At 39.2% G+C, this 19,995-nt stretch overlaps 1 protein-coding gene across 8 annotated transcripts in view; it reads left to right on the top strand.

Moving 5' to 3' along the window:
* Positions 1-19,585, top strand: part of Ankhd1 (ankyrin repeat and KH domain containing 1) — a 103,173-nt gene extending 83,588 nt beyond the window's left edge. For 5 of the 8 annotated variants that reach the window (XM_052155230.1, XM_052155231.1, XM_052155229.1 and 2 more), the window contains 9 exons: positions 934-1,083; positions 1,363-2,975; positions 7,690-7,863; positions 9,179-9,433; positions 10,667-10,815; positions 11,623-11,787; positions 14,640-14,749; positions 18,925-19,098; positions 19,233-19,584. In XM_052155230.1, coding sequence (XP_052011190.1) covers positions 934-1,083; positions 1,363-2,975; positions 7,690-7,863; positions 9,179-9,433; positions 10,667-10,815; positions 11,623-11,787; positions 14,640-14,749; positions 18,925-19,098; positions 19,233-19,236 — 2,794 coding nt within the window. In that variant the 3' untranslated portion in view covers positions 19,237-19,584. Of the gene's footprint in view, positions 1-933; positions 1,084-1,362; positions 2,976-7,689; positions 7,864-9,178; positions 9,434-10,666; positions 10,816-11,622; positions 11,788-12,046; positions 13,635-14,639; positions 14,750-18,924; positions 19,099-19,232 lie in introns of those variants that run through there. The other 3 variants (XM_052155232.1, XM_052155234.1, XM_052155233.1) reach the window with 3 other exon arrangements.
* The last annotated feature ends 410 nt before the right edge of the window (positions 19,586-19,995 follow it).

Here is a 19,995-nt window from a genome sequence, read left to right as displayed (position 1 = left end):
CTGCCCAAATACTAGGATTGCAGATACTACCACCATACGTATATATTGTGTATTTATATATATATATATATATATATATATATATATATATATATATATATATATATATATATATATATTGTTTCTAATTTTACATAACAAAGTAATGAATCACATTTTATGTAGACCAAACTTGAGACTGTTTAGAAATTGCTAAATATGAACTCTTCATGATTTAAAATCATAAGCTAACATATATTACTCAGTGTTTTGTTTTTAAGACAAGGTTTCATTTTGAGGCCCTGGCTGGCCTGGCACTAACTATGTAGACCAGGTTAGCCTTCATAAAGATCCAAATGCCTCTTCTTCCCAGTGCTGGTACTACAGGAGTGTACTACCACCATTCCTCGCCCAGTGGTACGGTTTTTGTTTTTAGTTTAGAAAGAGAAAGCATGTTAGTTGCAGATTAGTAGACTTGTGATATTTTAAGCAGATTAGAATGCTTACATTATGAATCGCTAAATAGGATGTTTGTTTTTGTTGTTGTTGTTGTTGTTGTTTTTAAGACAGGATCTTAGTATGTAGCCCTGACTGTCCTAGAACTCACAATATAGAACTAAGCTGACCTCAAATTAAGGCTTGTATTACCATACCCTGCTTAGGATTTTTGTTTTAAATGGCAATCTAATTTTTAATCTAATTTTTCTCAACTAAATTTAATATAGTAATTTCTAAAGTAAGAATTTAATTATTTAAGGTTCATGAATATTATATAAAATTCCATCAACATACTTAGGCATATTTAATTTTATATTCTAATATTTATTATTTAAAGTCATTTACATTTTTCAAAAGATTACATGATTCATAAAATTTTCTAGAGATAAAACCAAATCAAAATGTATTGAATGAAAAAAAAATTTCATAAACTCATAGGTAGGCTTCATTTTCTAGGTCAAAGAAATTATCTGTTCCAGCCTCAGTGGTGTCTAGAATAATGGGAAGAGGAGGATGCAACATTACAGCAATACAAGATGTTACTGGTGCCCATATTGATGTGGATAAGCAAAAAGATAAGAATGGAGAGAGAATGATTACAATACGGTAACTATAAAAATAACATATTAGTATAGTTTTGGATCAAAATTTTCTAAGAGGAATACTTTAAGTAGGAATTTTATTTGAAAGTTGGGATATAGCTCAATGGTAAATTGCTTGCTTAGCATATATTAAGCCCTACTCCAGAAAAAAATTTACATGATTCATAAAATTTTCTAGAGATAAAACCAAATCAAAATGTATTGAATGAAAAAACATTTTCAATAATAAAAAAAGTGTGTCATCATTGTTTATATTGTTGGTCTCATGTCATTTATTTTCCAGGGGTGGTACGGAATCAACAAGATATGCAGTTCAACTTATCAATGCACTTATTCAAGATCCTGCAAAGGAACTAGAAGACTTGATTCCTAAAAACCATATCAGGATACCTGCCAGCACCAAGTCCATTCATACAAACTTCTCCTCTGGAGTAGGCACCACAGCAACTTCCAGCAAGAATGCATTTCCCTTGGGTGCGCCAGCTCTTGTAACATCACAAGCAACAACATTATCTACGTTCCAGCCCACGAATAAACTTAGTAAGAATGTGCCAACAAATGTAAGATCTCCTTTCCCGGTGTCTCTTCCCTTAGCTTATCCGCATCCTCATTTTGCTCTCCTGGCCGCGCAAACTATGCAACAGATTCGGCATCCTCGCTTACCCATGGCACAGTTTGGAGGAACCTTCTCACCTTCACCTAACACCTGGGGACCATTCCCAGTGAGGCCTGTGAATCCTGGCAATACAAGTAGTTCTCCAAAGCATAATAATACAGCCCGTCTGCCTAATCAGAATGGACCTGTTTTACCATCCGAATCTCCTGGACTGGCTACTGCTGGTTGTCCTATCACTGTCTCTTCTGTGGTTGCTGCCAGTCAGCAACTATGTATGACTAATTCCCGGACTCCTTCATCAGTCAGGAAGCAGTTGTTTGCTTGTGTGCCTAAGACCAGTCCTCCAGCAACAGTGATTTCCTCTGTGACAAGCACTAGTAGTTCCTTGCCTTCTGTGTCTTCCACATCTATCACTAGTGGACAAGTTACCACCACATTTATGCCTGCAACTACTCCTCAAGTACAACTTTCTTCACAAAAGGTGGAGTCTTTCTCTGTCATACCACCTCCCAAAGAGAAAGTCCCCACACAGGACCAGCCCTTGACAAACCTATGTACACCATCTCCAACAGCTAATAGTAGTAATAGCTCTGCCAGCAATACCTCAGGAGCTCCAGAGACTCACCCATCCAGTAGCCCTACTCCTCCTTCCTGTAATACACAAGAGGAAGGACAGCCATCCAAGGTGTCTGATTTAAATCCTGTGTCAATGCCTTTTGCCTCTAACTCAGAAACAGCTCCATTGACTTTGGCATCACCCAGATTGGTTGCTGCTGATAATCAGGACACTGGTAGTTTACCTCAGTTAGCTGTACCAGCACCTCGAGTTTCTCATCGAATGCAGCCCAGAGGTTCTTTTTACTCAGTGGTACCAAATGCAACTATGCACCAGGATCCCCAGTCAATTTTTGTTACCAATCCAGTTCCTTTAACACCACCTCAAGGCCCACCAGCTGCAGTGCAGCTTTCATCAGCTGTGAACATTATGAATGGTTCTCAAATGCATATAAACCCAGCAAATAAGTCTTTGCAACCTACATTTGGTCCAGCCACACTTTTTAATCACTTCAGTAGTCTTTTTGATAGTGGTCAGGTGCCAGCTAACCAAGGGTGGGGAGATGGACCTCTGCCTTCAAGAGTGGCTGCAGATGCTTCTTTCACTGTTCAGTCAGCTTTCCTGAGTAACTCTGTACTTGGACACTTAGAAAATGTGCACCCTGACAACTCCAAGGCACCTGGCTTCAGACCACCATCACAGAGAGTTTCTACAAGTCCAGTTGGTAAGTCATTAAGTATTATTGTAACTAAATATGGGACTGTCAAAACTCACCTTCCAAGCTAATGGGTACTTATTTTGTACCTAATACTATCTAGCCTTACAGAAACAATGCCTTTTAATTAATGCTACATAAAAAAAACATGCCATAAATAAATCACATAAAATAAGCTATTTCTGTACCTAACAGTAAGGCGGTTTATACCCTTCATCAGTCAGAAAGCAGTTGTTGGCTTGTGTGCCTAAGACCAGTCCTCCAGCAACAGTGATTTCCTCTCTGACAAGCACTAGTAGTGCACTAGTGGACAAGCTACTACTACATATACGCCTGCAACTGTTCCTCAAGTACAAATTCCTATAGACTTTTAAAAAATATAGTGATTATTGTTTCTCTGATTGAAAACATTAGAACTGCACACTGTTTAGGTACTGCTCCATCATTCATATTACTTTCTATTACATTAACGGTGCTCGATGTCACTTCCATTAGATGAACCTGCTTCTGGTCATGTACTGACTTAAAATTTTTTTTAATATGTATTTATTTGTCTGGACACATCAGAAGAGAGCCATTACAGATGGTTGTGAGCTACCGTGTGGTTGCTGGGAATTGAACTCAGGACCTCTGGAAGAGCAGTCAGTGCTCTTAACAGCTGAGCATCTCTCCAGCCCTTGTGTTGACTCTTAATAGATATTTATTTATTTAGAGACAATGCATCATTTTGTAATCACACTGGCCTTAAACTTGTAGCAGTATATTATTATTAGATGCTCCTATAGGTGGAGAAAGAGCTCTCAGAGCTCCTTATACTTACTTCTGTCTATTGGCAATTAACAGATTCTAAGAGATGGGGAGGGGTTAGTATCCAGTTGTACCCACTGGTGAGCCTACCAGGAGATGGTTCCAAATGCAGGGTCACACAGATAGCACTAGTAAAATTCTTTAGGACGCTAAACAAAATTCTGTAAACATGGAAAAGATTTGTACAGAAGGAGGAGAACTAGCAGAGGTAAGAGTGAAATAAATGATCATCACAGGAGAAAGTAATTGGAATGTATTATATATGCATATAAAATTGTCAAAGAAAAAAATAATAATTATCTGCTGTTACATTAGAAAAAATATAGCCTGGAAACCATTTTGGCTTGAAGATATTTGAAAGAGGAAATCTATTTTGCAGAGAGTAAGAGCAAAATTTTAGTCTAATATGTGCTATACTGAAAAATGAGAAATTCTTTTGTGTCTGAAATTCAAAACTTGGGGGCGGAAAATAGGATCATTTGAGAGCTAGGTATAGTAGGATACATCTATAATTGCAGTACATCTATCTTTGGAGGCTAAGATAGGAGGATCACAAGTTCCAGGCTTACATAAACTACATAACAAGCTCTGTCTCAAATGAAAATGTGGGTGCTAGAGAGAGCAGTTAATAGCAGTTGTTCTTACAGAGGACTCAGGGTTCAATTTTTACCTCCCAAGTGGCAGCAGCTCACAACTGTCTATAATTCCAGTGTCAGTGGATCTAACACTCTTTTCTAGCTTCTACAGGCACTAGGTATGCATGCATATGCATACATCATATAGAACACCCATAAACCTTAAAAAGTTTATTTTTTTTTTTTAAAAGAAAAGCAACCCTCTTGGGTCCTTGAGAGATGAATCAGTTGTTAAGAGCAATTTCTGCTCTTCCAGAGGACCTGGGTAAGTTCCCAACACCCGCATCATATACCTCACAACTGCCTATAATAATTCCACCCCCAAAAGATCTGAAGCACTCTTCGAATTAGGTGCACATACACAGATACACAAAGCACATAATGAAAAGTAATTGTAAAAGAAACACTACTGCTGCCTGATATTTCTCTTCCTATTGTAAAACTGTTCTTAGCCCATGACACCCTGTATTAGTTTGGGTTCTCTAGAGTCACAGAACGTATGGACAGTCTCTATATAGTTAGGGAATTTATTGATGACTTACAGTTTATAGTCCAATTCTCCCACAACAGTCAGCAGTAGCTGTGGATGGAAGTCCAAGGATCTAGCAGTTACTCAGTCCCACAAGGCAAGCAGTGAACTCAAGGAAGAGTGAGTAAATCTTCCTTCTTCCAATGTCCTTATATAGATCTCCAGCAGAGGGTGTAGCCCAGATTAAAAGCTTGTGCCTCCACACCTTTAATCCCAAATGATCTTGAACTCTTGAGATCTTTATCTTCTGGAATTCAAAGCCACTATGTTTCAAGATCTCCATGCCAAGAGCCAGGTCAGAAACATATCTCTGAGCCTCCAGATTAGGATCATAGGTGAGCCTTCCAGTTCTAGATTGTAGTTCATTCCAGATATAGTCAAGTTGACAACCAGAAATAACCACTACACACCCTTTTGCTAGTTGTACAATACTAATTTATATTGTTCTGGATATGCTATAGCCTTAACTTTTATTTTAGATATGTTTAGATTTACTTGTCTTTTCAACAAAACATAACTGTAATTATTCAAATAGAAACATAGTCTTGTAAGACTATTATCTAAACTATTGTGTACTTTTTTTTTTTAATTTTCTGAGGTAAGCATTTATTAATGACTTCATTTTGGGAAACTAGTAGAAATTTTCAGAACTCTCAGTATGAAAGAATAACTCACTGCTAGTGATAGATAGCAAATGTTTTTCTTTGACTTTCCTAATGGGCAGAAGATTGGGGGGCAGAATATGAATATGTACATATAACTGGAGGCTGGGAATAATTGTCAGATGTCCTCCCCAGCGATTCTTCAGCTATTATTTCTTTTATTTTTTATTTATGTCTACATGTATACATATGTGCTTGCATGCCAGTGTTCTCACGTAAGAAAAGAGTATCAGATTCCCTGGTGCTAAGTTACAGTCAGTTATGAGCCACCAGACACACTGGGGAGCCAAACTCAGGTCCTCAAAGAATAGCAGACTGTTCTTAACCTCTGACTCATCTCTTCTCCACCTTACATACATTTTATAATTTGTGTGTGCCTGTGTCTATATTGACTGTCTACATGTGTGATGTATGTCTGCGTGAAGACACTTACCAGAGCACAATGTGGAGCTTAAAAGACAACTTGCAGGAATTAGTTTTCTTTCCCAACATCCTGACATTAAAAACTCTGCTGACCAGTCCTTCTCCACCTTATTTTTTGAGACAGGATCTCTGACTGAACCTTGCTGTCACCAACTTAGCTAGACTGACTAGCCAGCAACTCCCTGGGCTCCTCCTAATTCTGCCTTCTAGGGTTATTGTGTGCATACTACTGAGCCTGAATATTTGTGATTGAGTTCAGATACTTTTGCTCATACAGAAAGTGTTTTACCAGTTGAGCCATTTATCCACCCTCAGTTTTATACATTTTAAGTGGACATATGCATTACATACCAAGGGTATTTTCCTTAATGATAGAGAAGTCAAATTGTTTAAAAGTATCTTCTTAAGGTTTGTTTGTGTTTGTGTTTGGTTTGTTTTTGTGTATTTTGAGACAGGGTTTTTCTGCAGCTCTGGTTGTCCTGATGCGACAGGCTGGCCTGAACTCAGATCCATATACCCCTGCCTCCTGAATGCTGGGATTAAAGGCGTGTGCCACCACTGCCTGGCTTGATGAGTTTTTATTTTGATGGTAACAATTTTTTTGGCTGGGCTTGGGAGATGTTTGTAAGTGTAACACATCTGGGATGCAGAGACAGACAGTCTATATAATGAGTTCCATTCAAGACATTCACACAAAAAAAAAAAAAAAAAAAAAGCCTGGTCTACAGAGTGAGTTCTAGGACAGCCAGGGCTAGACAGAGAAACCCTTGTCTCCAAAAAACCAAAAAAAAAAAAAAAAAAAAAAATTTAAAAAAAATTAAAAAAAAATTAAATATAAAGAAAAAATTAAATATAAAGTTGTACATCGGTACTTAGTTGCTGGCAGGTGGCCCATCACACCATGCCTAAATTTAATCCCCAGAAAACGCATGATAGACCATGAGGACCAACTTGTGAATGCATGATCTCCTCATTTATGTGGTATGCACATAAAAAAAAAATAACTTAAAAACAAAAAGTACTTATGGACCGGAAATGAGTACTTACCCATAATCTTTTTCTAAAGCATTGTCTCATATTCCTAATACACGTATTAAGGAAATCAGTGGAATTTAAGAAAAGTGCTAAATTCAGATTTATACAAACTAATGGAAGCTTGATATAGTTTTCAGTTTTTGTTTATGAAAATACTGAAATTAATGTTATTCTAGCAGGCTTTTTTTTTTTTTTGTGAAGAAAGCAACATTGGTAAGTTTTGTTGTTTACCTTCATTGGAAATTACTATAGCTTTGTAAATTACTAGCTATACTTAAAAGATTTTCCTCAAAAGACAATGCAGATCTTATTGGGCAAATAGCACATAGACATATACAATATGGTCTTATATTATGTTCCATTCATTAACAAAAGCTTGAAGATTTATCTAGAACATACTTCAGGTGACTTCCATTTTTAAACACTGTGCTCACTTTCCTATAAAAATATTGGGTGATATTCTTCTGATTTTAAAAGATTGGTTTTGGCAATACAGTACCATACACATTTTCTCTGATTTATGAAAAATAAACTATATGCTTCTTTATCTTGAAAACAAATATTTAGTAAATATTTTGACTGCCTGTTTTAAAGCCTTCACTAATGGATATCTTGGACCTGTTTTATTTCAGGGTTACCATCCATTGACCCATCAGGCAACTCCCAATCTGCTGCTGCTCCTCTGACAAGTTTCTCTGGCATACCAGGGACACGGGTTTTCTTGCAAGGGCCAGCACCTGTCGGCACTCCTAGTTTCAACAGACAACATTTTTCTCCCCACCCTTGGACAAGCGCCTCAAACACATGTAGGAATACTACTAAAGAAACTCTTGCCAAAGAATCTTGAATAAGTTGTTAAGCCATTTGTTTCAGAGTACAATGTAGTGGTTTTAGTAAAATAAGCAATATGCAGATACCCAAGTTTGTATATGATCAAACCAAAAATGTTTCCATTGGAACTTTGGATCAAGAATTGGTAATGTTTTTCATAGTTTACAAAAGGCCCCTGTAAGGGCAGTGTTGTGAGATTTCTCAACTTTGAAATGAAGCTGATTGTAGGTAGTCATTCTGGTATGATTTCACACTTATTTTTGAATTTTATGAATGTATTATTGTCCTTTATTTTCACTTATTTTAGTATTTAGATGTAAATTATTTGGTGTCATATATAATATATGATATGGGCCTTGCACATAATTAGGCAAGTTCTTTAGTACAAAGCTACAGCTACTGATTGATTGATTGATTGATTGATTGAGTAGTGAAGTAGTTCTTATTAGCTTTTTATTCCCTTGGTTTTTTGAGATAAGGTTTCTCTACGTAACCCTGACTATCCTAGAACTTACTAATTAGACCAGACTGGCCTCAGACTCACAGAGATCAGTCTACTTCCAGAGTACCATGATTAAAGGCATGCAGCACCATGCCTGGTCTGTGACAAAGAAAACTACATATATAAGCCCATTGATGAATCACTTAATTCCTATCACTTAAATTCTAGAATGATTTTAACATTTAGCCTCTTCCATGTGGAAAAAGGGAGCTATAGAAATGGGAGAGAATTAACACAGGTGTTTTCCAAACAGTAATCTAAGTACTCTTTAAACACTGCATCAGAAAATACGATACAAATTGTAATTATATTTTTAGAGGATTATTTAGTAGACATAGTAAATTCTTTTCTTTTTTTTTTTCTTTTTTTTTTTTAAGATTTATTTATTTATGTATATGAGTACGCCGTTGCTCTCTTCAGACACACCAGAAGAGGGCATCAGATTTCATTACAGATGGTTGTGAGCCCCCATGTGGTTGCTGGGAATTGAACTCAGGACCTCTGGAAGAGCAGCTGGTACTCTTAACCGCTGAGCCATCTCTCCAGCCCAGTAAATTCTTTTCTAGCTTTGTCCAATTCCACTGGGAAAAAGTCTTACAAGTTCTTTATACTTAACTTCAGGTAGACATAGTCTAAAAAGTGGTTACAGAATTTGATAATTTGAATTATCCTTTTAAATGAACTTTTCTTTACAGAACCTATGCTGTTGGAATAGGTCTTTACAAAGTTTCTCATATTCCTTTAGTTTTTATATGTAATAAAACAATAGAGAAATATTTTGCCACCAGGTGACTCTCCTATTCCATCTGTTTCTTCGGGATCATCTACACCTCTTTCAGCCACTTCAGCACCTCCAACATTGGGCCAACAACCAAAAGGAAACAGTGCCAGTCAGGATCGAAAGATACCTCCTCCTATTGGAACAGAGAGGCTGGCCAGGATTCGGCAAGGAGGATCTGTTGCACAAGCCCCTGTAGGGACCAGTTTTGTTGCTCCTGTTGGACACAGTGGGATCTGGTCATTTGGTGTCAATGCTATGTCAGGTACAATTACCTTACCCTCTCTGTCAAGACATTTTGAGTAAGTTATTAGAGTTTGCCCTGGAAACTTAATTCCTAGGTATAAGGGAGGAAGGGCTGAGGAAATGACTCCATGGTTAAGAGCATGTGTTGCTCTTGCATAGTAAATGGTAGTTCACAGTTGCCTGTAACCCTAATTCCATGGCATCTGTTGCCTCTTCATACCTCTATGGCCTCCTGCATATAGGGAGTATACATACACATATACTTGGGCATGCACAAGTTATTAACTCCTTAAGCGTGTGTATATTAGTACACACATATACTAGTACACAGGAACTTTAGGCAGTAGGATCAGCAGTTCAAGACCAGCATGAGTTACACAGGAAGTTTTTGTCCCAGTCTGTGCTGTTACACAGTGAGGCCTTTTCTCACAAAACCAAAGACTAAAGATATAGCCCAAAAGTAGAACACTTGCCTTGACTCCATAAAGCCTTGTGGGCTGGCTCTCTAATAGCACATAGAAGCAAAAAACTTTAGTTCTTTATGGTATGCAGACACAACATACCAAAGTGTAAAAGAAGAAGAAGAAAAAACCCCTTAACATTCAGTGAGAGAAAGGTATTTATATTTCTGAAGGATTCGTGTCTAGGATGTTTTTTGAGACAGTATATTGAATTTATCAGGAGTAAAAGATTCAGCTGGACATGCTAGCTCAGGAAGCCGAGGTAAAAGTATCGACATGGGTTCTAGACCAGCCTGGGCTACCAGAGAGGGTTCCTTCTCAAGTGGAATATGACTCAGATCATAATTTTTCCATCTGGCCGGGTGGTGGTGGTGCACGCCTTTAATCCCAGCACTTGGGAGGCAGAGGCAGACGGATTTCTGAGTTTGAGGCCAGCCTGGTCTGCAGAGTGAGTTTCAGGACAGCCAGAGCCACACAGAGAAACCCTGTCTCGAAAAAAAAATTAAAAAGAAAAAAAAATAATAATTTCTCTATCTTAAGGATTCCAGTGCAGAATTGGATGATTATTTGAATTCTTTCAGATAGAGAATTGGGAATATGCAAGGACATTCATTTGTTTTTCTAGGAACTCGTTTTTGCTTATTTGATTGATTGGTTGTTACTTGCCAGACTGTAATAAATGTTCTTGGAACTCTTGAGAAGGATTATTTTCATAAAATTTGATATAAAGTAATATTTCATTGTTTTACCTAAATAAATATCAAACACTGTTTTCAATTCTCTTTTTCTAGAAGGCTTATCAGGTTGGTCACAATCTGTTATAGGAAACCATCCAATGCACCAACAGTTATCAGACCCAAGCACATTCTCCCAGCATCAACCAATGGAAAGAGATGATTCAGGAATGGTAGCGCCCACTAACATTTTTCACCAGCCGATGGTAAGTGGCTTTTTCTACAGTGAGTCCACATGTGTCATTGTAACTTTGATACGCTGCCAGACTTTATAGTCACTTGTTAAGGAATAGTTTGTGTGGAAATCATGCTTTTTTTCCTAGTACTGTCAGTCTTTTTTGTTCAGTTTTAAGAGTGGGTACTGTCTTACAGTACTGTTTGTTGTCCTGAGGATGTCTCCATCCTTCTAAAGAGACATTTGAGTTCTGCTTGGCTTTCTGTGCCATACATTTGAAGGAGGCCTCTACCCTGTAAAGAACTGGCTATTGAATTTGGTTTCCTGGTTGCCTAATATTCAGATTATAGTTGTAAACACTATGAAGATTTAATTTTTTGTTGTTTTGGGGGGGGGGGCGCGGGGGAGATTGAGACAAGGTTTCTCTGTGTAGCACAAGGCTGGCCTTGAAATCAGAGATCCACCTGCCTTTGTCTCCTAAGTACTAGGATTAAAGTGTGCACCTCCTGGCTTCTTTTCTTATTAGCATAAACTTATTAGTGAAGCTGAACTAGGAGAAAATTTAGTGCATTATATTTTCATCCAGTGTGGGGAAAGTTTCTGGTAAATTAGATTACTTAGTTTTATTTTTTTGTTTTTGTTTGTTTGATTGATTGGTTTGGTTTGGTTTTCTCCTCTCTTACTGCACATGTATATGAAACACTTGATTTCTCCATTCCCTGCCATGAGATACTGATAGAATCCTCTGAAGTTATTTGAAAAAAATTAGAGAGGTCGCAGTATTAATAGAATCATTATCTGTCGTCATTTCATAAGACTTCTTTTTCTGCTGTTTTAGGGTCTGCCAATTTCCATGTATGGAGGCACCATTATACCCTCTCATCCTCAGCTTGCTGATGTTCCAGGGGGCCCACTGTTCAATGGACTTCACAACCCAGATCCTGCTTGGAACCCTATGATAAAAGTAATCCAGAATTCAGCTGAATGCACTGAAGCCCAGCAGGTAAAACAGGCTTAAAGCTCTTCCAGTTTTCAGATTTGTCATACGACTCTTTGAATTTGATGGGAAATTTAAGATCTAAATAATGACTATTAATCTGAATTAAGTTTCATTATCAAGATGATGCTACTAAACATTCTATTTCTTGTATGTGTATTCTTTCTAGGCAGAAACAGTGCATTGCCATTGAATTTATATATTCATTTCACAAATGTGTAAATATTCCTAATTAGAAATTCCAATTTTTCCTCCCCCTTTTCAGATTTGGCCTGGCACGTGGGCACCTCATATTGGAAACATGCATCTCAAATATGTCAACTAAGTTAGAAGGTCTTTCCTCTTTTAGCCTTGTTTGGAAAACCTATGACTATGGAAGAACTCTGGGTTTTTTAATTTTGTTTTATTTTTTTAATGTGCCTATCTAAAATACTCTGAGGCTTTAGCAATGGAAAATTCATTGCCCATTGTGTAAGAACAGAAAATGATTTCCTATCCACCTAAATATGTTCTCTGGTTAGTTAAGCCATTTTTGACTTGAGATCAGATGAACCTAGTGCTTTTGGCTAAACATATAAATGCTACTTGTATGCAGAAGAGAATTAGATAATTACATGTTTCAACTTTTTAGGGTGAAAATACATGTATAATTGTTTACATACGTAAAAGGAAAAAATATGAGTAAATTTCTTGTCATATAGCAGCTCTACTTAATTTAGCCTGTATTAATGTGAAATATTTACCAGAATATTCAATAAAAAAATGAACAGTGTTTAGAAGTGGGGTGTGATCCTTTCAGTGGTCATGAAGATACTAGCCAATCTGTCATATTGAATTAGATTGCTAATGCTGTATTTATTTGTAACATGTTTTTCACATTTAACACTGTAGCATCTTGGACAGCCATAAAAGCACTGCTAACACTTGTTAGCTATTTCTTATTCTCTTATATTTTACCTTATTAAATAAATATGAGAACATTCAAGCCCTGACAGTTTATCTTAGCTGACATTAGCAAATAGGCCACTTAATAGGTTTTGCTCTTTTTGGATCATGTCTGTGTCACTAGGAACCTTAGGCCTTACATTGAACAGATTTAGGGATACCGAAATCATTCACTTTGTGCTTCTTTTGTGCTTCTTGGCTTTTGAGTTGGGACATAAAAAATTGGGGAAGGGATGACTTCTGTTGACAACTCATGGTGAATCTGAGTGATGGTAGATTACTAGTGCTGGGTTTAGTTCAATGGCCTCAAAAATAAAGAGCAAGGTATGCTTAACAAATCAATCACAAAAACACAGGAATAGATTGGCTAAACCTTATTGTGTGCCAAGAATCTGACAACAACAGAGAAAGGGTTCTCCTACTAAAACATGGTTATCAATTATGTTTTAATGTATCCCAGCTTTATAAACTGTATTTAAGAGAAAAAAATATTTTGTGGACTGAGAAAAAGCAAAAAAGAATGCACATGTGTGTGCACACACGTGCAAACACACACACACCAACACACACTATGTATGAACTGAGTGAGCGTGCTTAACAACCTACTAGTGGAGCACTTTTCTACTCTAACAGCAATGAAGAATTCTTAATAATCTTTGCGTCTGTCCTAAGCCATCACTAGGTCAAAAATACTATGCTCTATATAATATGTAATTGGTTTCTTTGGTCTTCTATACCATTTTACACATGCTTCCTTAAGTTCATTTCTTATCTTCTGTTTTGATGAATTTTGAAAGTATCACCCATGGGAAGTTTATTGTCTTCTCAAGGCCATCTCACTGTAGGGCAGAATGATCCATTTGATCACTTACATATCTTGCTGCTTCCTCCTGTTGATAAATAATTACCTAGAATTAGTGAAATAAATGAGACTACTCTTGATAAAATAGAAAAGTGTAGTCTTAAGTAAATTATTCTGTAAAGTATTCAAATAATCTGGAGGAATCCTTAAATCTATTTCTAAACCTTCAATACAACAGAAGAAGAAATTCTGTCTCAGATCAGGAACTAGAACCCATAAAGAGAAAGAGAAACCCCTAGAGAATTAGGAAGAAAGGAATTGTGCAGTAGAAGGAGCTCCTGGGGAGACCCTCCTCCCTTCCCTTTCACTAACATCACCCTCCTCTCTATTTGAATCTTGGTAGCCTAATCCCAGCCCTATTTTACCTGCTATAATCTCTTCTTCCTCTTCCTGCCTCTTCCTGCCATTACTTTACTGCTATTTTACCAACTTGAACATTGGATAAAACCTAGCTCAGGTAAGAACTTGATTCTTTTCCAAACATACAAGGGATGGAGGGAGGCAGTGTGGGTGCAGCAGAGAGAGAGTTAAAGGACTAAATCCTAATTTCATTTCTGTCACTTACAACTTCATGACTCATAGGCAAGTCATCTCATTTTTCTGGGCTTCCCATTTCCCATCTAAACATTAAATCAAACTTAAATTAACCCAGAGGAGTCTTGTAGTTCTAACACAGAATTTCTTCTTTTTCTTGTCAATGAAAATGGATGAATGGCATTGGGAATACTGGAAATGTTTAGAGTTCTGAGGTTTGGTTTTGATAAGTGGAATCTAAAACCTGTTGAGACCAGTTTTGATTTTGAAATTAGTGGAAGCAGAAGAAAATGTTATATATACATAGTGAGCCCTCAAGTTTTTAAGAAACATCCTGCTAAGTAAGGCACATGTCAGACCCCATTGGGATACAGGATCTTTCAAGGGATAAAATTGTATCTTTAGGTTTCTAGATCCGCATCTTTCAAATAGTGTTCAGTTCAATAATTAAATGATTGTTGTCTTAGAACTCTTTAAAACCATTGTGGCTACAGTGTGCTGACTTGCCCTTTTATAGGCCAGTGTGCTTTCTTCAGTCCCTGCTCTCAAGGGAGAAATTCCATCACCTCAGCTAACCAGACCAAAGAAGAGAGTTGGACAGTCAATGGTGGCCTCTTCTAACCAGAGGTAAGAAATCTTATGTCTTATGATTTTTGTTTATCCCCCTCCCAAATGAAATACAACTACACAAAAGGTCTGTCCTCAGTTTGAGTTATCATTTACAAGGGGAAAGCTAGTTGTATGAGTTTCACATTGTAGTGCACCCCTGTGTATCCAGCAGTTACTAAGTGGAGATAGAATTTTAACATCAACCTCGTCTCCATGAGAGACACTTATCTCAACAACACCTCTCCAGCAAAAGGCCAAAACGAGGGCTTGTTACGCATGGTTCTATCCTAGTGTTGAAGACCTTTGGACCATGTTGTAAACCCAGAAGAGGCAAACAAGCCTGTAGGAAAACAGCTTCTGAACTTCTTGTTCTGTGACTAGCAAGAAGTACTACCAAACCATATCTTCCCAGAGGACCCTGTCCTGGGATGAGGACTGTGATGATGTGGCGTTTTCTATTTACCCTCAGTGATTTGGCAGTTGAGCACAGGCTAGGTCTTTTACCTTCATTCTCTACTTTAGGAAATGAATGTAGAAAGGTGGTTTTAAGTATCAAAATCTTATCTTTTTTTTTTTTTTTTTTTTTTTTTTTTTTTTTTTTTTTGGTTTTTCAGACAGGGTTTCTCTATGTAGTATCCCTGGCTGTCCTGGAACTCTGTAGACCAGGCTGGCTTTGAACTCAGAAATCCCCCTGCCTCAGCCTCCCAAGTGCTGGGATTAAAGGCGTGTGCCACCACCACCCAGCAAATTTCAAAATCTTAATTGTGTTAATACCATATCCAATAAAGGTCATGAAGCCAGGCTATAGTGACATGTGGCTGAAAGTTCCTTCTGAGGCAGAAGAATCATTTGGGCCTAGGAACTCAATACCAATCTGAATAAGATAGGAGGAAGTCCTCCATATCAAAATAATAGAAGAGAACACTAGCCTGGGCCTCAAGACCTAAATTAGAGGACAAGATCATGAACACATTAGCTGATTTCAAACTGTCTATGGACACTTCACTTACGAGACAAGATCCATCTGCCTCTGCAGATGGAATAAAGGCATATGCCACCATACCCAGCTTCCTTTGCTTTATTTTGGTGGCACTATTGGGAATTCAGAGCTATCTGCTGAAATAGTAGTTGCCTGGTAATTAGCCTTATAGGTGTTTGTTTGTTTGTTTGTTTTTTCAAGACAGGGTTTCTTTGTATAGTCTTGGCTGTCCTGGGACTCACCCTATAGACCAGGCTGACCTTGAACTCAGAAGTCCACCTGCCTCTGCCTCTCAAGTGCTGGGATCAAAGTCGTGCGCCACCACTGCCTGGCTGTTTTTTTGGTTTTTAGAGGCAGGGTTTCTCTGTATAGCCCTGGTTGTCCTAGAACTCACTCTGTAGACCAGGCTGACCTTGAACTCAGAAATCCATCTACTGCTTCCCAAGTGCTGGAGTTAAAGGCATGGGCCACCACTGCCCATCCCATTCATATATGAATAATTAGACACAGTTTTCCCCTTGGGCTTCTGGCCAGTTTATTACAGCTCCTTACATTGCTGTGTCTCCTTAACTCTGCACACAGCAGTCACTTCTTAATATAAGCCATGCCCCTTTTTGTTTTCTCTTTTATAGTTCCAGCTACAAGACTCCCAAGCCAGAAGGTTGGGTGTTACCCTGGCTCATCTCCATTTTCCTCAGCCTGCCCTTGATCTATTCACTTTATCTTCTACCTTTAAATTTTTATGACACTTACTGGGGAAGGGACATGTGCTTGTCACTTTGCCTGTGTAGAAATTAGTGGGCTGTTTACAGGAATTGGTTCTCTCCTTCCACTTTATCAAGTACTGGGGATTGAATTTAGATCTTCAGGCTTGACAGCAAGTGCCTTAATCTTCTGAGCCATATCACTGGCCCCCACTTTGACCTTCATTTCTCGTCTTCATTGTCCCCACCCAATGGACTCATCTGCAGCATCACCATCCTCTCTACTCCATTCCTCTACTCAGAACCGACAGGCTACTTTCTCAGTTTGCTTAAAAGTGAAACTGTCAGGCAACTATCCAGTCTGCTTAGACATGCATCACTTTGTAAGAGCCTCCAGTAAGTACCATTTTGGGAATAATAAAATGTAAAAGTATGTACACTTGCTACCTACAGTGTTATCTGAAAACCTGCAGCTTCTGCATTAACAGGAATTATCTGTCAAATCACTGTGCTTAAATATTTTTTTAAATCCAACCTCAGACATGCTTAGTGGTGCATGCCCTTAAAACTAGCACTCAGAGCCAGGTGGTGGTGGCACACGCCTTTAATCCCAGCACTTGGGAGGCAGAGGCAGACAGATTTCTGAGTTCGAGGCCAACCTGGTCTACAGAGTGAGTTCCAGGACAGCCAGGGCTACACAGAGAAACCCTGTCTCGAAAAAACAAACAAACAAAAAAAGGCTAGCACTCAGGTAGAGGCAGATCTCTTAGTTCAAAGCCAGCCTGGTCTATATACCAAGTTCCAGGGCAGTTAGGACTTGACAGTGAGATCCTGTCTAAAAAATAATCTAAATAAAACCCACTCTCTGAGGCAATCCTGTCTTTGATGCCTTCCTTACTAAGTCCTCAGTTTGCTATGTCTGATCAAAGTGCTGGCCTCTGTACTCCAAATGTTTTGGCTACTGCTGCCTTCTCCATTCCCTAGTTTACTGACCTTTAAAAGTGTCATATTCAAAAAGCCTCTGACCTTGACCAAGTACAACAAATCGGTATCAGGCACTACAAAGCTGGGCTGAAGGATCCAAACTCTGAAGTCACTAAAATGGGATCCTGTCTTCCCCTCTATAAGACCTGTGGGTATATTTTCATCATAAAACGTGGTTAATAACACTACATCACTCCTCCCAATATCCAAGTCTATCTAGTAAATAAATAAACTTCTTAACATCTTAGGTCTGTCAGTGCAGACCTGAGAGTTCCCTGGGCAGGTGGGTGGAGCCCTTGAGTTGACTGGCCAGTTGCCCGCCCAGGATATGACGTTTCCTAGTGTTGCTTGCTGCCAGTGCCTACACCTCAGAGCTGTTTTCCACGCTTTCGAGGCACCAGCTCTTGCCTTCCTGCTGCTATGTCCACGTCCACGAGTTGCTCAATTCCAGGGTGCTGGGACTGGCTGCCAGACGGCTACAGCACCACGCCTGGTGGCACATTATACGCCACTACCCCGAGAGGTCAGCAGGCAGGGCAGGGGTCTGTGCTCTGTGGGACAGTATGCGGGTGAGGTGGGGTTGACCTTGGATTGCTTTCTTGTACTTCTCTTCAAATTATAGCATTAGGGGAAGACTATTTGAAACTTGTTTTCCTGAAAACCCAAAGCAGTGGGAACAGTGCTTTATACCTGACTTTCTAATGATTCTGGGGAATAATTCTGTTGTGCTCCATTCCTATGCTGCACCAAAATCACTAGTGCTAGGTCCCAATAGAACAGTGGTTCTCAACCTTCCTAATGCTGTAACCCTTTAATACATACTATAGTGAACCCCAACCATGAAATTACTTTTGTTGCTACTGTTGTGAATCATAATGGAAACATATGTTCTTTGTGGTGGTCTTAGGTGACCCCTGTGAAAGGGTCATTTGATGCCCACCCACCCCACCCCACCCCACCTCGTATAGCAACCCACAGATTGAGAACCACTGCAGTAGAAGGTGGCCTCAACAGAAGGCAGTAAATATTATGTAGTGGCTATAGAACTTGGATCATAAGCTGTTGGACTAGCAAACAGGTTTCTACTATGTGGAAGCAGAAGGGAACAGCAAGAACAGGGCAGGGCTCTTTGAGAACACTTTGCTGGCCATATATTCCCATGGGTGAGGCTAGCCCTGAAGGACTTTGGATGGGTGGGTGGGCCATCATGTTTACCAAGGAATTTAGCTTCCCTTGCAAGAGGCAAGTTAGGTCCCACTTTATACATCAAAGCAATGAGAACTGAACTGTAGACTGTTCCTATAGTGTGTTCCTTCTCAAGGCTATAACTACCAACACACCATCCTAGCCTAAAGCCCCCTACATGGACTAGCGAGAATGTTCAACTTGCCTTAATGATGCTTAGACTGAACTTGGTTGGGTGTCTGAGTCCTTTGTAGTTTGATGGTTTGCCAGCTGAATCCCAGATAGGCAGTAATCTCTGTCCATGTTCCTGACTTTTAACTTCAATCCTTACCCCTTCACAGGCACCAGGATCATCTACGACAGAAAGTTCCTGCTGGAGTGCAAGAACTCACCCATTGCCCAGACACCTCCCTGCTGCCTCCCTCAGATTCCCGGGGTCACAACTCTTCCAACAGTACCACCCTCCAAGCTGGAGTTGTTGAAGGAGCAGAAGCAGATAGAGGAAGAGATAACCGGTAAGAAATAGGATCAACTATTAACTACCTTTGTGAAGTAGAATTGGGATTCAGTTGTAAGAGGGATTCCTGTACTAGCTGGGCTTACAAACCTATAGATGGGTTAACTGTGTTCTCTTGCCTTCTCTCCCCAGATGACGAACAATTTGAAATGGACATGTAATCTAGTGAAAAATGACCTGTGTGGAGTAATGGAAGGAGCTCTCATGCCACTATCACCATCACCTCTTCCTGGGTATCCAAGGGCCGCTGGCCTCATCTAATCCAGAAAATAGTGACTTGTTGGTTCTGGGCTTCCTTTAGTTCTGAGGCAGCTAGACCAGGGAAAGCAGTGGGCCACCTGGCAAGCCTTTAGCTTTCTCTGGTCTATACATATTCCTCCCAAACCTCTTCCCCTCAGGGCTGGCACTGGGGAACAGAGTATGTCATCTTCTGGCTGCTTAGTAAACTTTCAAAAAACTGTCTTGGCTCCATTGTCGTCCTCAGTGCTACATTCACAGGTGCACATCTATGGGACCCAGCAACATCGGTTAAGAGGCTGGGAGTCTATTCCAGTGCCCACTGGCCCACTTCCAGCAGCAATCAGGGCTTGAGGAAAGACTACTGAAACTGCCAGGCACAAGCAACAACAGCCTGAGCCTTGCTAAGGTCTTCCCAGGCAGTAGCCTTCCTGAAATTGGACCGTTCTAGCACCCCCCCGCCCTATCCATTTTTAAACTGGACTCCTGGAAGATCCTGTTTAACCTAATAGTTATCCCCAATTTCTTACCCTGCCTTTTCTGCTTACTACTGCTAAGTACCAATCCCCAATTCAATGCTAGAAACTTTATATCCTCTTCTTAGCATAACTACCAGTATATTTCTGCTTCCAGCTGTTTCTTCTTTTTTTAAAGGTGT

The sequence above is a fragment of the Apodemus sylvaticus genome, chromosome 13 (assembly GCF_947179515.1).
Source record: "Apodemus sylvaticus chromosome 13, mApoSyl1.1, whole genome shotgun sequence".
Classification (NCBI taxonomy): domain Eukaryota; kingdom Metazoa; phylum Chordata; class Mammalia; order Rodentia; family Muridae; genus Apodemus; species Apodemus sylvaticus.
The sequence above is the reverse complement of the archived record's forward strand: the minus strand, read 5'-3'. Positions and strand labels throughout refer to the sequence as shown.